We start from the raw sequence: 22,920 nt of genomic DNA, 5'->3' as shown, positions 1-22,920 counted from the left end.
GCTCCTACCTCCAGGTTCCTACCCTGCTTGAGTTCCTGTCCTCACTGCATTTGATGATGAACCGTTATATGGAACTATGAGTGACATTAAACCCTTTCCGCCCCAAGTTGCTTTGGTGATGGTATTTCATCACAGCCATAGTAACCTTAACTAAGATACCATGAAATGAAGACTACAGTTTCAAATGTGAGGACGGGGAATGAAAATGCATCCCCATTGCTTGTCATGAAAGGAAGCAATAACAACAGAAGTTTCCAGTTAGGAAGAGAAGATGGGAGACTGTAAGTGCTTAAAGAAAAACTGAGAATAGAAACTAAAAGGTCAGCCTTGGGCAGAACTTAATGTTTCATTTTCTTTTTTTTTTTTTTTTTTTGTTTTTCGAGACAGGGTTTCTCTGTGGCTTTGGTTCCTGTCCTGGAACTAGCTCTGTAGACCAGGCTAATCTCGAACTCACAGAGATCCTCCTGCCTCTGCCTCCCGAGTGCTGGGATTAAAGGCGTGCGCCACCACTGCCCAGCCTCATTTTGTTGAGAGGATGTACAGGGCTAGTGAAAAAAAATTCAGGGCATCTTTCTCATAGACAAATGAAAATCTGAGTGGGAGACAGAACTGAAACAGATCCAGAAGTCACTGTAGAGGAAGTGAGGTCCATGCCCTTGGTGATCCAGTTTTGTATGTAAAGCTATCCCATACTATTCTAGTTTGCCTTCTGTTGGTGTGACAAACACCATGACAAAGAACAGAGGAAAGGATTTCTTTGGCCTGTACATGCAGGTCAAGTTCATCACTGAGGAAGTCAGGTCAGGAACCAAGCAGGAACTTGAAGCAGAGACCATGGGTGAACACAGCTAATTGACTCCCTTGCATGTCTCATAGTTAGCTAACTTCATTACACAGTTCAGACAATCCCCCACAAATACGCCCACAGGCCAGTCTGATCTGTCCCTCAGTTGAGGACAGTCTCGCAGTTGAGACTACTTTCTCAGCGACTCTAGGCTATATCAAGTTGACAGCTAAAGCTAACTCATCAGTTTCACAATATCAGTGTATGTCATGGGGGGGGGGGTCCTGCAATCTTTGATGACAGGAGTATTGCTAATAGCTAAACACTAATTTGGTATATCGCCCCCTAATTCTTGTCTCATAAATTTTAATTAAAATTCAAGGAACTCTGATTAATTTATAATGACAAAATTACCTACAATTGGTCTCTAGTATGTCATAAAATATGTTCAACAAGGCAAGTTAAGGCATCTAAAACCCAATGCCTCATATACTATGCAGTGGGTATTGGGTGTAGAATTTAATTCTCCCAACAATGTGAGCAGTACTTACTAAGGTTATGTTAGTAGGTATCCTCTTTCTCTTCTTCCATATCAATCACTTGGTGCTAAGTTCAGTGGCTGCCTGCCTCTACCATCCTCACCTCCACAGCGGCACACCATGGTCAGCCACTGAAGCCGAATAATGGAAGTCTTTCTGAAATACTGCCTTAGAGCTCATGGAAGTGCCTGCTGAAAACTGGCTTGCTGGGTTATATGCAAGAGTGCAGGCGCTCCCAGAGACAAGAGGCACCGAATCCCCCAGGAGCTACAGCTATATACGGGTGCTGGAAACCAAACTCAGGCCGACTGTAGGAGCAGTGTGCACACCTAACCCCTTTGCCATCTCTTTAGCCCTCACATTATTCTTAAGTAAATTCATCAGCTCCTACGACCTAGCATCCCCATCAATAGTTTCCAAAAGGTGGTTCCTGGGTCAGAAGTGGTGGATCAACAGAGAGTTGCTTACAAGTATTAATTTTAAGTCCTCCTACGTCTAAGTTCTCTTGAGTCTGTGAGTACGGCTATTAATCAATGTCTTGCCAATCTTCACAAGAGTTTCTCATGAACCCTGAAATTTGAGAGCTATAAGTAGGTCATTAAATAAATTCAATAACAATCAGCACTTAAAAAACAAAAACAAAAATGAGATAGAAAAAGAACAAAATTCATCGCATTGTAAAGTAGTATTTGTTCAACTTTTGTCTCAAATATACATGCATATTTCTACAGATGCATCTGTACTGGTTGTCATGGTTTAGACATTACATGTCCCTCAAAATCCCATTTGTTAGGACTGGAGAGAGTTCAGTGGTTAGGAGAACCTGCTGTGTTTGCAGAGGACCCATGTTTAGACCCCAGGACCCACATGCTGGTTCATTAACATCCATAACTCCATTTCTAGGGAATCTAAGACCCTCTTCTGAATTCTGCGGGCCACCAGACATGTATATATGGTATGGCACATACATATATTCAGAAACATTAAATAATAAATGAATAAATAAATAAATCTAAAACCAAAAGCCTCAGTTGTTAAAGGCATGGCAGCCGTCTACGGCCCCGTTGAGAGGCTCTCTACACCTTAGGTGTGCTTGGAAAGGACACTGGGAGCCAGGTTCTCTCTCCTCTTTCTTATTCCACATCCCCCACGGCTCGAATTTCCTCCTCCTCCCTCTCTTCTATCCTCTATGATGTGAACAGCTCTTGTGCTACACAGACACGGGCTCTGATCAACAAGGTGACGGGACCTAATCAGAAACTTTTAAAGCTGATAAGAAATCTTTTTCTCTTGAAAGTTGACTTCCTCAGGAATTTTCTTACAGGGAGAGACAGCTGACTAACAGTTAAGAGGTTGTTGCAGGGCGGGTTCCAGATATTTTCAACTACCTGAAGACTGCATGCATAAGGCCACTTAACCCCATGTCATGAGGATCCTATCTTAGTCTCTGAACCATTCTACTTAACACGGTCTTATAAAATATACTGGTTCTTCTCATAGTACCTTTTGTACTTAGTATTTTACCTTATATTTAACTTTGACTTCCTCTGTACTTTATTCCAAAGCTTAGTATTTGTCATTTTTCTTCTTTGTTAGAACATTAGCTAAAGACAGAACATTCCCAGCCACTTTCCCAATGCCGCTCAATAGTATCCACCTACCCATAACATCCACCCAACAAACCTTGCCTATATGAACTCCAGAGCTAACAAAGCCGGTAGTGGGCTTTGCCGCCATGTGTATCTCATGTCCGTGATCTCTCTTATAAGTCAGCACTGCCTTGTGGGCCAACAGTTGAATCTGAGCCATGTACTTCCAGCACAGACCTTGGGGAAGTTACCAAATTTATTTCGTAAAATGCAAACAAAAGAGTTCTGGAATAGTAAAACAGATATAAACAGTAACCCGAATGACTTTTAATTTAGGCCAAATGAGCAAAATATTAAATTAGTATGAGTCACAGAACAAAGAGAACTGCGGAGATCTATTCTAAAGGGAGTGCAGGAGGCCAAAGGCTCAGGCTGTCGGTGAAGTGTGAGGTATTTGGCATTTCTGGAGGCTAAGAGTGAAATCAATTGTGTGTAAGATGAGAAGGGCATACACACTGAGGGTGAAAAACATCACAGACAAAAGAAATGGAGAGAAGAGTCATAGACACACGAAAATGAACTTGCTGGAGAAACCATGAAACAAGGTTTCGCAGTTAAGAGAAATTACAGCTCTTTCAATACTTAGTGTAAGCCAGGGTCCTTCTTGTCCTCACTGACGGGTGCATGTGGATGCTGCTGTTCCGCAAATCTCATGGTATAAAATGTGAGGGAAAAGACCTCAGCACTCAGTTCCTTTGTCGGGACTGTAAAGCATCTCAAGCAGCAGCATGGCCCTAGACAGTGCCTGGGTGAGAACCCCAGTCCTACTATGTATGACTGCATGACTTCAGACACAACTCTGAACCCCAGTTTCTCTGCTCAATGATGGAAGTTGTCACACTGCTGCCAAAAGTAAGGCTTCAAAAAGATGCCCGAGACATGGTAAACAGAGTACTTACTAAGTACTGGATTGTCCTTTCTTTCTTTTCCATTTCTTTTTTTTCTTTCTTTTCTGGGACAGGGTTTCTCTGTAGCTTTGGAGCCTGTCCTGGAACTAGCTCTTGTAGACCAGGCTGGCCTCAAACTCAGAGATCCGCCTACCTCTGCCTCCCAGGTTCCTGGATTAAAGGTGTGCGCCACCACCGTGCGTACTGGACTGTCCTTTAAGCACTCTCTGCCTGTTAAAACAGTCCTATGAAGCAGAGTGCTGTAGGGCATCCATGCCCACTGATAGGCAAACATGAGCCACAGATGGGTCAGAATTGACATTCTAAGCAGCTGCCTTACTGTCCATATGAGAACAAGAGAGTGAGCTCACACTTGTCTGTGCCTGGAATAAGTTGCCCTCCAGGAGACGAGGCTGACCCACTACCACTTCATTCACTCAGCTGGTGACTCCACCAAGGGAAAAGGAGCTGTTTATTCATTTTATGGCTGATGCTTTTTCTGTACAGTGGATCACACTCAGCAAGCTTTGTTAACTAGTGAAAAGGAAGCAGCAAAGGGCTCTGCAGAGCATACATCAAACTTTCAAAAAGTCAACTTCAGTATCAGCTACATTTTTACATTTCATTTCTATTTATTCCTGTTTATAAAAAGAATAAAGTGAGCTTAATAATCATGAAAAGCAACAGGAAGAGCAAAGCCTTTTGGAGACGACCCTGTGGCTCGGGGAAGCCTGTTTACTTCATCCAGCCTCACTATCACTACAGGAAGCACTGACCACTCTTAGAGAAGAGGCTACACTTACAGACTGCACAGTACTGTTACCATTTACTTTCCAGACCACTTCCATATCCCAAAAGAAACTGCATATGCAACAACCAGGCGTAACTACATACTGTATATGCAAAAGAAAAGTGACTTCTTTAAATACAGCCTCTAGTAAACCTCTGCAAAATGTTTAGTTGGTTCAATGCACAAATTAAAATCATGAAACAAATTCCTGATGCCTCCACTGTGCACTATGACACAGTAAGTCTGTGCTTTCACAGGAGCATGGCAGCACTCCCTTAAAGGACAGCAATCAGTACTGACCCCTACGGCCAACTCAGATGGTTAAGGTTAGAACCCCAATTCTCAGGTTTAGCAATTTTGTTTCACAACTTCTTAGTAAAATTAAAGCACTGTGACAACACAGTCTTCTTAGGTATCCTTTGTTAATTTCATATAGAAAAGTTTAGGAAATAAAAGCCACAGGAGTTTCAAAGATAAAACTTTATTTTTAACACTTGCTCACGCACATTTCTGAAGACCTACAGTCCTGTACTTGTGATTCACAATAGTTATGGCAACAGAATTTAATAATCCTGCATCTACCCTAAATAATGCAAAGGAACTCACTGTCGCTCAGAGCACAATCTTCCTGGCTCTCCTCATCACTGTCCGCAGATGGAGCTCTGTACGGAGGAGGCAGCTTCATTGGAGGCGGAGCTGTTCCATGTCTCTGAAGGTGAAGAAAAGGGTTAACAGCTTTCATATGATCCTTTTCTCCAGCGACAAAAGAAAACACACACATAAAGATAATCTGAAAACAGTCTGGCTGTAGCTGCCTCAGCCACAACACAAGGACTGTAAAATAAATACAATTTATTTCTTCCAGTTCCTATTATTTTATAAAAGTAATTTTATATAAATGCAGCAATGCAACAATAGAAATTCAAGAGCACAGCTTTGAAGAACACTGCCCTGTCTAGAACACACCTCTTTGCCCGTGAGAAAGCGAGACATGTACATTCTCTTTATGCCATCAGACTCAATCCTCGGTGTTACCAATTAAATGACTCACAGATTTTCAAAACAAATGCTTTAAAAATATCAACTTTAAAATTATTCAGGTTTTTTATTATAAGGATTACAGATTATTTTAAAAGTAACTAAAATATCAGATTTTATTAGTTTGTAGATGGTCATACACATTTAATGCTAAAAGGGCAGTGGGTGTAATTGATTATTTCTAAATAAGGATGCTCTAAATTTATACAGCAAATAACATAACATACAACAATGTGACTCATATGGATAATTAAAGTGAAACAAAATTCTATTATTAAATTACCTTCACAGAATGAAGACATGTTCTTGAAAGTGAGAAAAAATTAATCATGCCAAACCTTCCAGAAATGCCAGGTGCTGCAGAACAGGAGCTGAGATGCCCAAGCCCTTCACAACACCCAATGACTAGATTACGATTTGCCTTCCTACATGACTGCAATAAAGTGCAGTCAATTATGCTTTATCTGACAAAACCACTAATGCAAGGTACACCTCTGCTGAGTGGACACTGCCCATTATAACACGGTACACCTCTGCTGAGTGGACACTGCCCATTATAACAAGGTACACCTCTGCTGAGTGGACACTGGTCATTATAACACGGTACACCTCTGCTGAGTGGACACTGCCCATTATAACACGGTACACCTCTGCTGAGTGGACACTGCCCATTATAACACGGTACACCTCTGCTGAGTGGACACTGGTCATTATAACACGGCAGTGAATTCCTCCAGAAGAGAAGGAACTATGTGGGACTCATGGAAGAAAACACTCATATTTCTTGAGTACAATGTCTAATGAAATCAGTGATTATATATGTGGAAAATACAAAATATTAAACTGTAAGAGTGATAAAGAGAAGTAAAATGTTTCACATTTTACTAAGAAACAAATCAGAATGTGACAGCTATAGTCTTCAAGTTGAAAAAAAGTGAGTGAAATGGAAAGAAAAATAAAGTGGTGGTCCCACTGCCAAAACTACCCCTTCTTTTCTCAGAATCAGCTTATTCAATGTCAGAGATGATCCTTCAAACAAGAGCAGGGGCTGAAAGTACTACTGAGAGCTAAGAATGCCAGCTTATTTGATTACATCCAACACTCTTGAGAGAAGATCACAGGTAAGTACATCCTAACTCAGGCTGGAGTGGAACCCATCATCTCTCTGCTTAACTTCCCAGTGCAGAGATTAAAGTGTGCATCATGCCCAGTCCCCCAGGGCACCCTCCTGCTGCACATTAAAGAAGGGTGTGCACACAGGCAAACCCTCCAGTGATGGAGAAGGCTGGAGCTCTCTATGCTGAAGTAGACCAGGAGATGACAACACCATCAACAAAGAGAACAAGACACACTGAATGGCACTTCCTCTTTTAGTCCCAGGCACATGGTGACCTCCCTAAGTATTCACTGGGTATCTAAATAACTGCCCTGATTCATGCTGTTGCCTGAAAGATAAACTTTCAGAAAATAACAGTGATGCAGGCAATTCTTTTTGTTTGTTTCTTTGAGATACAGTCCAATGTGATATAGCCCAAGCTGGCTTCTAATTCTATACATTGCCAAGGATGGCCCTGACTCCATCTCCCAAGTTCTAGGATTTCAAGCATGTGCCACTGTAACTATTGCAAATGATTCTCACTTGACAGTAGAGCATATTGATTTTGAATGGCAGAGAAGCAAATGGTTTGTCTTATAAAAGATAGCACCAAAGTTACACCTTCTTGTTCCATAAGGGATGAGCTAATTTTCTATCTAAATTTGAACTTTACTTAATTCTCTTCTATTCCCTGCACCAGGCTTACCATCTCTTATTGCCCTCACTAGTGAGTTAAATAAATAGTTGGCAATGCACTTTTTCATAGTTTTGTGAAAACTGTTGTAATTTTTTACACTATACACCGACAGTTTTGGAATTCCCACTGTGATGATCAAGGAGACTCACCTTCCAGAACTAATTAAACAGAGATGACTCATATGCAATTTGTGAGCTGTTTAAACCCATTTACATAACTTTTTTGACTCACATAGTATATATTCTGAGAAAGAGAACTCCATTACTTTTTCCTATTTCTCTGTGGTTTATTTCCAATTCTGTGTGTGTGCTTTTGATACTAGATTAAGTCTGATCTGTTATTCACTTGGACTGTAACTTAGCAACGGCAGTAATGAATGGAGTTTGGGTTTTGCTCTCGACATTGGGTGGCATTTATTGAGAATGACAAACCCCCCAAAGCTGGCTCATGGATCTAATGTCCACTGGTTGAGAAGTAATAGACAACATGCTTATTAGTTTCCTGTTTGATTTCATGCTGAAGAAACAGGCGGTTTGCATTTCTGTGTCTGCACGGCTAGGATAGCATCTAGACGCTGACTCTCTGCATTTGAGGAAAACTCTTACTGCTCATTTTGAATGTATTTTAATAATGTATAACAGTCCTGAAAGCAAAAACCAAAAACACCTTTTTCTCTTTAGTTTAGAAACTAGTGTTATTTAAACCACAATCTGAGAACCTTTAAAAGAATCTAAGCACCTAAGTGTGTATGTGGAGGTGTACAGGCCCATGAATTTGAATTCAGGAGCCTCGGAAGCCAGAAGCCTGGGACCCTCCAGGAACTAGAATTATACTCAGCTCTGAGCAGTCAAACATGGGTGCTGGGAACTGAATTCAGATCTGCAGTAGCTCCACATCTTCTTAACCCAGAGAAACGTTTTTTATGTGAGAATCCAGATTCAAAGAAATATGTGCTAGACACACCTGTGATCTCAGCATTGGGAGATGGAGGCAGGAGGATCAAGGTCTCTCTGAGCTAGAGAGCGAGTTCCAAGACAGCCTAGACTACACAAGACCCTCTCAGAAAAAAAGAGAAAGCAAACAACAACAACAACAAAAAAAAAAACAAACAAAATACAAATCAAGATTCACATGATCAAAGTGATGAGAATTTTCTCAACAAAACCAAAACAGTAATATTATACAAACAGCAGTCTGATTACAACTGAAATAACTTAGAAAACAATCAGTCTCACTGGCAAAACACAGCATTTCTAGGAATAAATCAAGGGTCTATACTTTTCTGGATTATGAACATCAATGAAGAGAAATAATTTCACAGAAATAAATATATGCTAGGCAACTAAGTTTGCAACATCAGAGCAATGTGTTGTTGTCTCAAATCTATCCCAAAACATCACCAAACTAATTTGTGGAAATGGACAAGCTGACTTTAAATTTACATAGAAATAAATGAACATAACTGTGCAAGACTTTAGAAAGAGAGATATAAAAAAATAAAAATAAACCCACTCCACTAGAACACAAGATTGATAGCCAGGTACCAATAAATGAGGAACAGAGCATGCAGAGATAGACAGGCTGGTTGAAGAGCAAGCTCAGAAGCATGGCCTCCCTCTCACAATTCCAGCCAGGACAGGCTTGGACTATAAATCCTATTTTGCCCACCAAATCCTATTTTAAAATAGTGAGCCAATTTCCCTTAATGGGGTAATTGATACCATATTCAAAGATAATTTTTAGTTCAGTAAATTCTATCAGAATAGAAGCAGGAAAATAAAATGGGTGACTAATTCAGACTGATTATGAAAATATTTTTTCCCAGTAGAGGTAAATTTTGATAAGAATCTTCTTAAGGAAAAGTAATATGTAAATGAAAACTTCCAACTGTGAGCAGCATACTCTGGGAATGGTCAGCCAGCCTGCAGAACCAAACAGTAAAGTGAGCTACAGATGTCCTTGGCTGTGCTTCACCTGGTCCCTGCTTCATCCCAAGACCAAGGTTCACACCCAGCAGAAATCCACAGGACACCTCACTGCTCTCACCCACCACTGTTCAGCTGTGAAAAGAAACCAAAGCAGTCCTCAAAAGTCCTCAAAGGCTTGCTTACCTTTGCTCTTGGTCCCTGAGTGTCTTGATCCTGGGTCCTGGCAGGTGGCTTGCCTTTGTTATGCACACTTGGAATGACCTGCCAACACCAAAGAAAGGGAGAAGGGAGGGGAGAGAAGGAGCGATGAGCTAGCTCAAATGTCTTCTTCTAAACTTGGTACCATGGTGCACACCCATAATCCTAGCAGGAGGATCCCAAGTCTGAATGAACTACACAGTGAGCTCAAGGCCACTCTGGGGGACGCAGTTTCAAAAGAAAACAAAAGGTGGTGCATACCTTTAATCCAGCACTCCAAAGGCGGAAACCTGAGGATCTATTTGAGTCTGAGGCCAGTCTGGCATACACAGCAAGTTCCAGGGCTACATACTGAGGCCATGTCTGGGGGTGGGGGGAATATCCCCCTCTCTTTCTGGTTAGTGTGGTATGGGTGACTTTTCTCACTGTGTAGCTCAGGTTGTTCTAGAACTTGCTATGTAGTCTAGGCTATCCTCAAACTCATCATCTTCCCAGTTCGGGATAAGAGGAAAGTGCTATGGAGATGGGGGCCATGTATTGGGCTTCGATACATTCCTTTTCGTCTATTTGTCTATTAGTTCAGGCCAGGCTTGGCACTAAGCAAGCTCCAGTCTTTGTTTCTGTGTTTTTAGACAGTAAAGACTTAATGAATCTGGTGACTTCATCTCAAAGTAAATAGATGAGAAGTTCAATTCAAGGCAATTGGCAAAAGAAGGTAAAGTGGAGAAAATCTGCACTATAAAATCATGTCACCAGAACAAATAAAGATTTGTGTGTAAGGTGAAGACAGAAAACTACAAAGCTAGACTAGTGTTATTTAAATATCTAATTCTGCAAAGGAAGTTTCAGTGGTGACTAAAGTGAGATGTTAGATTATAGGATCCCTCATTTATTTGACCTCTGAACTCCCAGCAGAAATATGTTATTTAGCAGACTTCATGGACTTGATAATTTCTATCACTGGTAGCAGAAGGACAAATTACAAACATTTCTACTATCCAATGAAAGAAGAAATTGGATGATTTTTTTGTAACTCTGTGGTGTGCAGACAAGGTCTGATACATAGTTGCATTCACTAAGTATTTATTTATAAAAGAATAAAGTTCAAACTTATTTTTTAAATTTTATATATTTATTTTTTATTGCATGAATGTTTTGCCTGCATGTAAGCATGTGTTTGCTCCAAGTGTGCCTGGTCCCATAGAGGTCAGAAGAGGGCATCAGATCCCTTGGAAGAGGAGTTATATGCAGCTGCAAGCCATTGTACAGGCGCTGGGAATTGTATCCAGGTAGTATGCAAGAAAATGCAGTTCTCTTAACCACTGAACCATCTCTCTAGTCCCCTGAAGTTATATATATATATGTTCTTAGAAATGCTAATAGCATAGCTTTCTTATTTATTTATTTATTTTTGCACAGAACCTCACTCATTATTCCAGGGCTACTTAGAACTCTGTATAGCCCAGGCTGGCCTCCAGTGTGTTGGTGAGCTACCATGCTTAGTTAAAGGTACAGATGGCTTGTCCTCCTGGTTCTTCCTCTGCAGCAGCTGCCTCTGGCATCTGGCTGCTAATTCCCAAATAATGTCTCTTTGTAATGTTATCTATGAGACACCATAGGAAAATAATAGCATTTTTAGTGTTTGTTTTCTTTTCTAGTCCTAGAGATTGAATCTAGGGCCTCACCCATGATAGGTACTCTACTCCTAACCACTAGTAATGGTGGTTCATATGGCCAACAGAAATAATTATGGCATAAAACCTGATGGCTGACATGAAGGTAGGGAAAAAAAAAACCTTTTCAGAAATAAAGGAACTGTCTGTCTAGAGAGCATTAAAAACAAAACAAAAAAATCACCTACTTTGAGCTAAACGCAAATGACATTTTATTCGATTTTACTCTACTAAATAAGCAAATTCAGAATTAGTAAGGTCTCAGAAATGTTTCACTTCAATAAAAACACCTATAATAAGTTCTTCAAAAGACTTGTTTTTATTCATATGTATGTGTCTGTGTGTATGTGTACATTCGTGTCCACGTGTCTGTGTAACTGTGCATGTGTGTGCATGTCCGTGCCCTCAAAGGCTAGAGAGGGTGTCAGATTCCCTGGAGCTGGTGTCACAGGCAGTTGTGAGCGGCCCAACATGGGTACTAGGAACCAAACCTGAGTCCTCTGCAAGAATAGCAAATGCTCTCAGCTGCTCCAGCTCCAGCAATACCTTCTTAACGTACAGTCAGAGCTTCCTAATCAGCATAGTGCTCCGCACTTTGTCTCACTCATAGACACTAACAACCTGCAGGAGTACAAGGTCACAGCCTATGGGCAGGCGGTTCTTGACAGATGCCAGAAACAGCACAATCTGGGACTACTTCCGCACATGTCAAAAGCAGGCCGAGATAGAAGGCATGCGAAAGCTGTGATATGAACATTCAGTTGCCTCTCATGATGTCTACATTCTGAATAGAGAACATACTATTGCATATGCTAATCACCGGCAAAGCTCAGAAGATAAAATGCTCACCCAAAGCAATATCTCCTATAGGAAAACAGAACGCCATCTATTTCATGTAACAGTGCAGTGAAAGATGAATTTTTATGGTGCATATACCAAAAGAAGGGCACCGTGCTAAAGTCATGTGATAAGGAAGTACAGCCAGGGTGCTGGAAGAAAGACACATCATACTGACTCTGGGGAAATTGATGGTCTAGCACATAGCTGTATTCAGTAAGTGCTTAGAGATGAATGAAGTTAACAATGCTTAAGGGATGGCTGAGGAGATGGTAACAATTTCAAAAGGGTTTTTTGTTGATGGAAGAGGGAGGGGCAAGGATAGGAAAAATATACACAATGCTACTATCAAAGGTACTTAGGTTATTTCATGAGAAAAAGATTACCTTGGCATAGAAACTTCCCAAAGAGAAATGCAGAAGGAATGAACCATAGGCTCTGATCACAAATGAACAATTGCTAGGTGAGGAAGGGCTGTAAACACAGCTGGGATTCAGAAGTTCAGAAAGGGATGTGTCTGTGCTAGTTCTGATGTGGCACATGAACTGCCGTATGGTTGACGGTGCCGAGTTTTTCAGCACAAAAACACTTTTACGTTATAGTATTAGGAAATCTTTTAGAGTTCTGAAGGAAGTTCAAAATTTAGTGTCAATAGGTCAAAATGCTTAAGATATCTGGGCAAGGTGGCCTACACTTATAGCCTTAGCTACCTACATAAAAGGCAAGAGGTCAGGAGTTTGAGGTCATCTTGGACAACTCAGAAAGATTTTGTCTCAAATAAAAACTAGGGGCTAAAAGTAGAAAGTCCGGGGAAGGGTGCTAGTTAACATGTGAGAGACTCTGGGTTTGATCCCTAGCACTGGAGATTCATTTAATAAAATTAAATTTGGAAGGGTGAGGATGAGTACAAAGTAGCTCAGGAGTACAATGCTGTCATGAGTGAAGCCCAGAGTTAAGCCATGGTTAGCACAGCAAACTAGAGAAAGCAATGAAACTGTGAAAATATTCTCTGCACCTGCCAACCTCCACCCCAAGACTTGTGGCAACAATCAAGCCAAACCCCTTTAGCAAAGGCTTGAAATTTAATTGTGTCATTGTGCTGAACCTGGTTAAAAGCAGAGCAAGCCAAACTAACTGACTAACACCATCAGTTACCATACACTCACAGCTGGAGGCCAGAGGCTACAGTGTGGCACCCTGCTCTGCTTCCTGGACCAGATGACATGGGTATGGAAGGATGTTCAGGAGATGCTTCTGTTTTTAGTGGTGAGTTTATGTCACCCACTGAAAACCTCATATCTCAACTCACTAGTGAAAGCTACTGGAGACTCGACATTTTTAGTTGAATCTATAACATATTCAAATGTTCTAAACATTTTTCAACTGGGCATTTATGGTGGCCACATAATGTATATCCAGGATGAACCATTTTCACTCACAATTGTTTATTGGGAAGTACCATTTGGCAAGAACAGTATGGCTAAATTTCCTGTTGAATGCAGTTCTAGAAATAAAAGCAAAGTCACAGTGCCATTCTCAATATTATAAAATACAGTTTAAAAACAACTCCAAAAAAGCCTAATTGAATCTCAAATCATATAAAAATGAGAGGTCTCAGTTGGTCTTGGTGGGGTGAGCAACACACTATAAGGATGGAAGGCACAGCGGTGGTACACAGAAACACAGCAGAGCTGCCCACTGTGACCACGGCTGCAGACCACTATTCAGAAACTGCATGCAAAGTACCCCATTAAAGCTGGGGTGCTAAGACAGCTGGTGATCCACTTGCCCTGTTCTCCACACAAGTATTAGCATCTGTAGTCCCTGAAGGATTGAGACACAAGAAACACCAAAACTGTGTAGTTTCTCTACTGTTCAGAAGTACACGTTCTTCCAATTCTAGGATTCAAGCTACTGAGAAATATACAGCTGCCACTGATACCTTTGTGTCAGAGGTCTGATTCTACTAACTGAGTGGTTATCACAAGAACAGACAACATATCTCTCTTTATAGGATCCAAACATATAAACACATGACGGCTCCTCTACAAGGTTTTTATACCTGACCCTTTCCAACTTCAAAATAACTTAGAAAATTGATATAGTGCGTCGCTGTGTTAGCAGAACCAACAAGCAGGCAGGACGGGACTAGGAAGAAGATTGTGTGATTCACAGGCTTGTTGAAACTAATAATGTATGGTGTCATGATTCAACTTTGGCCAGCAGATCAAAATTGGGTCTAAAAACAGAAATTGAAGGGAAATGTTAAATCTGTACTGAGTTACTGTTTTTTCTACTAGTAAGCCAAGCAACAATGAACATGTGGGAATACTGGGGGACAAAGGTTAGCACAGAGGAGAACAGAACAGGATTGTACTGACCCTGGGGGTGGATGACAGGCTCTGTACCACGAACACCACAGGGTTGCCTGCGTTCTTGATGGCCTCCACGGCTTCGGCATGCGAGGCATTCTGCAGGTCTATGCCAGACACCTAAAACTCACAAGACGACATTCTGATTAGAAAGGCACCAGATTATGCACGGGTTAGCTCAAGTTCATGTATCAATCATCCTGTGTGTGAGAAAAGCCAGAAACTAATGAGCTAGACCACTGTTTCAGGAACTGGAAACAACTACAAAGGAAATGCTCTACTTTTTCACAGTGTGATTCAGGAAAACCATGCTTTCACCTGGGGCAGGGCAAAGCGAACAGTTCCATTATAACAATATTTCCACTTTCATATAATGACCCTGAACTGGAAGCTGGTCAGGTTCCACTCCCGGGAGGTCTCTGCAATAGCACAGGGCTGTATGTAACAGAAGCTTTATTCAGAACGGAGTGAGGAACCTTCTGAACTTTTACTGTATCTCCGTTAAACTGAGGGTTAAACTATTATTACAGTGCAGAAACTGAGTATTTCCCAATTTGTGTTAACAAAATAAGTGTACAAGCATGCACAGGCTCTTTTGCTTATTATAGAAACTCAGAGAGCCTAATTTGCTAGCATCTCCACTGTTCTCTAAGAGCACAGAACCAGGGTTTCAAATCAAATACAGAGCAACAACTTAATTGTGAGGTGGGTTTAGTCAGCGGGGTGGTGAGTGCTTTGTTTCAAAGGCATGAAGAGAAGGATGGAAGGATGAAGGCAGGAGTTCCCCTAGTGGACCCTAGAGTGACAGATGGAAATGGTTGATAGTGGGAAGAAGCTAGGGACACACTGCAACACCAAATCCTGGTTCTTCTCGGCTTTAGAATTAGAAAGCAGGAATTCAACTGATCACATGAGTGAAGACCTACTCCTCAGAAATAAACCCCGGCTTCTTAAAGAAGTTCTTATTATGTACCTAAGTCTATCATGTAATTGCTTAAAAACAACTGTTTACAACAGACAGACAGAACTCATCATGGGCTTAAGTAAAATCAAACAAAATAAAAACTTTATAATAGGAATCACAGTAAAAGAACAAATGATTCATTACATTTGATACAATGTATGGTAAAATGTAACTCTGAATGCCAGTGTCAGCTTGAAAAAAACTAGCAGATAAGGCGGAAAAATAATTTTATTTATTTAAAGATGTGATTTATTTGATATGTGTACATATGTCACATATGTGCGGGTACTTGAAGATACCAGAAGAAGGTTTCAGATTCCCTGAAGCTACTGTGATAAGCTCTAGTGTGGGCAACATGACGAAGGTACTGAGAACATACGAGGTCATATGGAACAGAAGTAAGGGCTCTTAACTGTTGAGACACCGCTCAGATTCCTAATTTGTAGAAGACAAAGCAAAAGGCCACCAGAAAGCAGGTGGAAGGCATGCTTGAGGGCTTTGCTGGTAGAGGATAAGCTCATGGAAGCAGACACCACGGAGCCAGGACAGAACTGCAAACCAGAACCACAATGGTGTACCACTGTATTACTATTAGAATGGCCAAACTGATAACACCACCACCAGATGACAAATGTGAACAAACTGGATCATTTACTCATGGCTTATAGGGATATAAAATGGCTCAGTCACTCCTGAAGATAGTTTGATAGCTCTATTTAAATTTATAAATGAACTTAACATGAAGCCTAGCAAGCAACATTTGTACATTTTCCAGAGAAATGAAGACTTGTTTGCATTTGGTAATTACATACTCTGTTTGGTGACACACACCTATAATCTTGGCAGGAGGTAAAAGTGGGAAGAATAGAAGTTTAAGGCCAGCCTCAGTTGTAAACAGGCTCAAGGCCAAGATGGGCTATATGGAACTAGAGATATCTACTCTGGCATCATTCAACAAGCCCAATGCACTTTTAGTGTTTTCATGTCCATTTAAAATTTATTTCCCAGGACTAGAGAGCTCTCTTAGCAGTTAAGAGCATTTGCTGCTTCTACAGAGGACCTGGGCTCAGTTCCAATATGGCAGCTAACAACCAGTTTCCAGAGTATCTAAAGCCTTTTTCTGGCCTCTGCAGTCTCCTGTACTTACAAGATACACATAAATTCATGCAGCACTCACACATACACATACAAATAATAAACAATCAGTAAATCTTTAAGCTAAATAAGATTTGTCTCCTATAAAACTGAACACCTGTGACCCATGGACCATGTGATCTATCCCCTTCAAAGGTCAACTTCTTTCTGTAGACAAGATACAAGAACAAACGCCAGAACTTGCTAAGGATTCTGGGAAGCAAGTGTCCACCTGTTCTACATGCAGTGCAATGCTAAATGCTTCAGTCAGCTGGGGTTCTGGCCTTAACATTTTACTTGCTCTCCCCTCACAAGCTAGAGAAATTCAGATAGTGTGCATACGGTATACAAACTAAGGCACCACAAAAGGATATTACCAACTGGATCCAATTATACATGAGGTTTGCCAAAGTGATTCTTCTTCTGATTCAAACGTTTCAAGTTAAACATTGTTTCAACTTCACTTACCTCAAGTATTTTATCTCCAGTTTTAAGTGCATGGGTTTTTCCTGCAGGACTATCTTCTAACACTTGTTTGATGAATATACCCTTGAGCTCCTCTCCATTCTTTAAGCGCTTTATAACTGTTTGTCCACCAACAATGCTGATACCAAGAGATACGTTAGGTTCTCTAAAAATCTCAACACTGTAAAAGGGACAAAGAAGCACACTCATGAATAAGGTAATTTAACTTGCTATGTTGTCACTTTAAGTGCTCCATCTATTGCACAGCCTGTGGCTCATGTTTTATTAAAATTTCCTAAGGTACTTTAAAGATTTTATATAAATGATGCTAGCTCAAAAATTATAAGACACTCAAAATTTATGACATGTAAAAGTTTAAATTTTGAAAAGATGAGACTCAGGGATGGGCTAGCTAAGACTCAGCGTGCCTCTCTCCTATCACTGCACCACCAGTCATTTCACCCCTATGCACAACCTTAGCAGGGAGACTCTGAGCAAATAACAGAGGTGGAGACTGAAGAAGGCACATATTCATTTTAATAAGGCCTCAGCTTTTCAGAGTAAAATAAACTTGCTAGAGTGGCTCACAATCCACTGCTTTTCCCAGAGAGGTTTGAGGGTGAGGACCTCTGTAGAAGGCAAATGGTATCTGCTTTTAACGCTAAAAGAGTTTCTTTGCATTTGACTTCTGCATCGTTTCTGTTTGTTGGCTTCTGTATTTGAGATAAGGTCTTGCCATATAGCTAGGCTGACCTTCAACTGGCATTCTTTATGTTTTGGGATCCCAAGTGCTAGGACTACAGGAAAGTGCATCATATCACTTAAACAGCCATACAAATACCCAAACAAATATTTGTTTTTATCCAAAGAAACTATAAAAAGGAATATGAAATTAGTTCCTATATAAATTTTGCTTTAACTACAGAAGTATGACTAGAAGTTAACTCAATTTAAAATATTACTCAGAAAATATGTCTTCAGAGTCATTAAGGCAAATTTGGGAATTGTAAGATGATAGGTTGAGGGGTGTGGAATTAACACAGCATAAAAACAGAAAGAGGCTACTGAAGGACTTTAATAACCATAAAACTCTGGCAGCCTGACAAGTACAATATGTGCAATCAAATGCAAGAGAAGATGAGTTCATTCTGTGAGCCCAAACCAGACACAAATGCATATTCTCCACGAGGAGGGAGGAGAGAGAGAAGCTGGTAGGTGAGAAAAGCCTCAACTACTGTTTATAGCCCTGTAGCATCAGGGCACCCAAGGCAGCACAACCTCACTTATAACTGACACATGATAAAGCATGGCATCCATCAGTGGCTACTCTCAGAAGGACATTTGGAAGGTGATTTCTCTGAGACAGCATCAAAGAGTTATTACTGGCTAACAGTCTTTAGCCAAAAGAAGGGATTAAAATTTAGCATAAAGGATATTAATTATTTTAAGTCTCAATTACAGTGTGACTAAGTGTCTTTGTCATGGTTTCTTTTGCTGTGATAATACATCAGGACCAAAAAGCAAGCTGGGGAGGAAACACATTGCTGTTCATCACTGAAGGAAGTCAAAAAAAGAACCCTAACAGGGCAGGATCCTGGAGGCGGGAACTGATGCAATGGCCATGGAGGGGAGCTGCTTACTGGCTTGCTCCCCAAGGCTTGCTCAACCTGCTTTGTTAAAGAGCCCAGGAACGGCCCCGCCCACAATAGGCTGAGCCCTTCCCATCAACCACTAATTAAGAAAATGCCCTCCAGCTGCATCTTATGGAGGCAATTTCCTAACTGAGGTTCCCTCCTTTCCGATGAAGCTAGCTTGTATCAAGTTGACATAAGACAAGGTAGCAGAATTAAAAAAAAAAAAAACAAACTGGAAAATAGAACAAGGGTGTGCTTGCACTGAGGACAGTAATGGCATACACTCACATTCTTGGTGGACCCCAGTGGCTGAAGTTTGGCGTTTCCTCCCCTTCACCTTCCTCTCTCTCGGGTAACTCACTGTAAGGGGAAACACAGCACTTATAAGACACATTCTTATTCTTAAAAGTTCTTGGAAGTTCCAAAATTCCATGTTCTATAGGTAATTAATTAATTTTTAACCTTTTTAACGTATTCACATCAATAAACTGACAAAGCAAACATTCATTGCTTTAATAGTAAACATAGCAACCCCCCTATAGCTCCAGGACATCACACAATGATTAAAACCTTGTGAAACATGAAGCTCTTTTAAAAAACGATTGCCTTTAATTTGTACAATTTCACATTTGCAATGTCATCAATATATAACAGCCTTCTGTCGTTCTATAAAGAGTCTCACTTTGTAACCCAGGCTGGCAGTGAAGATGCATTGATCTTCTTGCCTCAACCTCCCTAGTTACCATACATAGTAATGGATTTCACAGTAACACTGCACACATGTCAGACATGTGTCACACACGCCACACACTCTGCTCTTATTTACCTCCCTGTCATGCTCCCTAGTACCTTCCTAGTGGTCCTACACACACACCGCTCCCCCAGCTGCTTTCATCTCATGTGCACTCTGTTCTGTGTCCCCTTCCCTCCCTGTGGATCTCTACCTCCCTTCGCAGTAACCTTCCTAGTTTGATCTCTGTGTGTCACATGCACACATTAAGTATAGACAAATGTATCAATATAAACCTAAGCTCCGTGTGAGAGGGAAAACATGCCATACTCCTCTTTGAGTCTAGCTTATTTCACATTGCACAGCAATCTCTAGTGCATCTATTTTCCTGCAAATGTCATTATTTCATTCTTTACAGCTGAACAAAATCCCTTGTGTGTTGGTATCACATTTCCCTTACCAGTTCCACTCTTATTGCACACTTAGGCTATAAATTAGCTGCCATGAATAGTGCAGCAATGAACATGGATGTGGAAGTGTCTGTGTGGCATGCTGACTCAGAACATACAACATATACACTAGCTGCAACATACTGATTTCCACAGTTGCTGGACCAGATTAAAGCCCCACCATGGAGCACAAGGTTGCTCCTTTCCCACATCCTCACCAGCATTGTGGTTTTTTTCATGACAGATACACTGAATGTAATTTCACTTTGAAATTTCATCATGGTAAAGAATACTGAAGAATATATTTTCAAGTGCTTATTGAACATCCTTATCTCTTCCATTGAGAAATACATATTCAATCTATTAGCCCATTTAATAATCAAATGCTTTTGAAGGAATATAATTTTTGGAGTTCTTTATAGACTAGAGATTCCTGTATGACAAATAGCTGGGAAAGCTATCCTGCTATCCTGGACCTGCCTCTTCTCTCTGCTGAACGCTTCCTCGTCTGTGCAGATTTTTAATTTCATGTAGTATCATTTGTGAATTCTTAAAGTTTCACCTATGCCACTGGGGCCCTTTTCAGAAAGTCCTTACCTACACACACCTGGAATGTCCTGTCAATGTTTTCATTGAGTAGTTTTAGACTTTCTACTTTTACATCATGGCTTTTGATACAGTAATAGATTTTGGTGCAAGGTGAAATAGGGATTGAGTTTCACTCAGTTCCCTAGTACCTTTTTTAAAGAGGCTGTCTAGATGAATGGGTGTGTCCCACAAGGCATGTATGGGGGTCAGGGGGCAAGCTGTGGGAGTTGAGTCTCTCCTTCCGCCAAGTGGATCCTAGTATTGGATTCAAGTCTTTAGTTTGGCAAGTGCCTTTTACCTGCTGGGTCAACTTGTCAATGTATTTCCCATTTAAAAAATTTTCATTACATATATTTGATATGTAAGGTACTGTGCTATCTGCTGATATCTTCATAAAAGTGTATATTATAAGGGCATATTCCCTTTAAGATTCCCTACTCTACCCTTTCTTACCTACTCCAGTTAGTTCCATTTGTTTCTCTACACAATTAGACTTCTACTTTCCTTTTCATTTTACACACCTACTACAGTTCCCTCTCTCTCCCTCCTCCCATCACCCTACCCCTTATCCACTTCCCAGAAAGCATAAGGCCTCCCATGGGGAGTCAATGAAGACTGGCACATCAAGTTGAGACAGGAACAAGCCCACCACAGGGAATGGGCTCCATAAAACTAGTTCATACACCAGGGATAAATCCTGGTCCCCCTGTCAAGCCCCGCGCCTTCCCAACAAACATTCCAAACACAAACTGTCACCCACATGCAGAGCTTCATCTATACTTGACCATGTTCTCAATGACATGACAGAACACACATTAATCCCAGATTGATAGATCCAATCCACTTTGTGGATTTAGGGATATTTTAATCCCAACATGTCCCCAACTAATCCGATAACTTTCCTGCCAACCTGTTTATAGGGCTTTATCTTGTCAAGGAATTACATCCTGCTATCTAGCTTTCTGCTCCAGAACCATGAGTCTTATAAATTGTCATTAGACACTACTTCCTGCAGATTCTCTGATGCCTGAGAGTCTGCACATCCTTCTGTCCTCACGACCACTTGCTGGCCTGTATAGAATCCATTTTGTGAATAAAAGTATAAAATTCTATTTGTGACCTAATTTCAAGAACTATAGAAACTTTTAATAGTAATTTTCTAATGCAAACTTAGTCATAAGATCCCTTTGTATTTTCTACATGTTACATTAATCGTGCACATTTTTGTAAACAAAAGCCAAACCAGGAACTAGCCATAGGGGGGAGGGAAGGCAGGGGAGGGTCTGCAGGGTAGGAAATGAGAATAAAGGGCAAAGTCACATATGTAAGAAAATGATAAGATGAAACATTACCTCACATGACAACTTAATGGTAGTTAATAGTAAATACACTACTCTACATTACTTAATACCAGCTTTTTAAAGGAAGAAGAAAAATGATATACCACGCAGCACTCGCATATCTTGAAGACACCGTTCCCATGTAAGATGAAGGCCTGGAGACAACCCGGGCACTGGGGAGTCGGTACAAAGGCAAATCTTCTTGCTCTCTTCTTTGGGTAGCAGCTGGAAGATCGACAAGCATGTCAGGACCTTGGGCATCGCTTGGAATCATCATGCCTAAAGAATACAGATGATGGGAAATCAGCACACAGTCAGTCATTCAATGCACTTTTAAGGATGCTCACTGTAGGTATGACCCTCCCAGCTAGGAGACGGATGACATTAAAGTACATAAGGGAAAGCCTTAATGCCCAGGGCAGAAAGCACCACTGAAAAATGAAGCAAGGAAGGTGCTGAACCAAGAAAGGTTACATTTCCAGTGGGCCTCGTGGGAAAACAAGCAAATGAACAAAACTAGGTACTTCATCAATAGCATTACTTTATTAATAAAACAAAAAACAAAACAGCACAAAAAAAACTCTCTTATGTTTTCTAATCTTACTGCAAAGCTTTCCTTTCTCACCCTAGGCTATTCTGGTCATGGGTCCTCTGGCATTCATTATGACCCCATGGAATAACAACTAAGTAAGAATTACAATTTGAAAGGCTTAGTTTAGAAACTTCAGAATTTATTTTTTCTATCTGTTGACTCATTCTATTTTTACAGATAATTTTAAGAAAGGCATTATTAACTATATTTTATGAAAGGGCAAACTCAGGTTAAGGATTTTGTTAAGATTAGTCTGTGCATGCATGTGCAAGGGGGATGTACACATGCCACAGTGCATGTGTAGGTCAGAAGACAACCTTCAGGGCTTTTCTTAGGTCATTGGGCATTGGGGCAAGTGCCTTCTCTGCCAAGCCATCTTGCTGGCCCAATCTATATACCTGTCCACCAAAGCACACATTGCCATAATTTGTTTAAATGTTTCCCTCTTTTAGGTCAAACTCTTATTCTTACTTTAATTCACTTATGTGTATGGGAGAGAGTATACACAAGTGTGCACCGATGTGTCCATAGGTGCA

At 40.7% G+C, this 22,920-nt stretch overlaps 1 protein-coding gene across 7 annotated transcripts in view; it reads right to left on the bottom strand.

Moving 5' to 3' along the window:
- Patj (PATJ crumbs cell polarity complex component) overlaps positions 1-22,920 on the bottom strand; it is a 314,603-nt gene that overhangs the window by 168,507 nt on the left and 123,176 nt on the right. For all 7 annotated transcript variants that reach the window (XM_075944778.1, XM_075944774.1, XM_075944777.1 and 4 more), the window contains exons 22-27: positions 21,897-22,071; positions 18,974-19,045; positions 17,055-17,232; positions 14,498-14,608; positions 9,592-9,669; positions 5,256-5,358 (exon numbers count right to left, since the gene is read on the bottom strand). In XM_075944778.1, the coding sequence (XP_075800893.1) occupies positions 5,256-5,358; positions 9,592-9,669; positions 14,498-14,608; positions 17,055-17,232; positions 18,974-19,045; positions 21,897-22,071 (717 nt within the window). The remainder of the gene's footprint in view (positions 1-5,255; positions 5,359-9,591; positions 9,670-14,497; positions 14,609-17,054; positions 17,233-18,973; positions 19,046-21,896; positions 22,072-22,920) is intronic.

This window comes from Microtus pennsylvanicus, chromosome 13, assembly GCF_037038515.1.
Source record: "Microtus pennsylvanicus isolate mMicPen1 chromosome 13, mMicPen1.hap1, whole genome shotgun sequence".
NCBI classification, from domain to species: domain Eukaryota; kingdom Metazoa; phylum Chordata; class Mammalia; order Rodentia; family Cricetidae; genus Microtus; species Microtus pennsylvanicus.
This window is presented reverse-complemented; position numbering and strand designations above follow the sequence as displayed.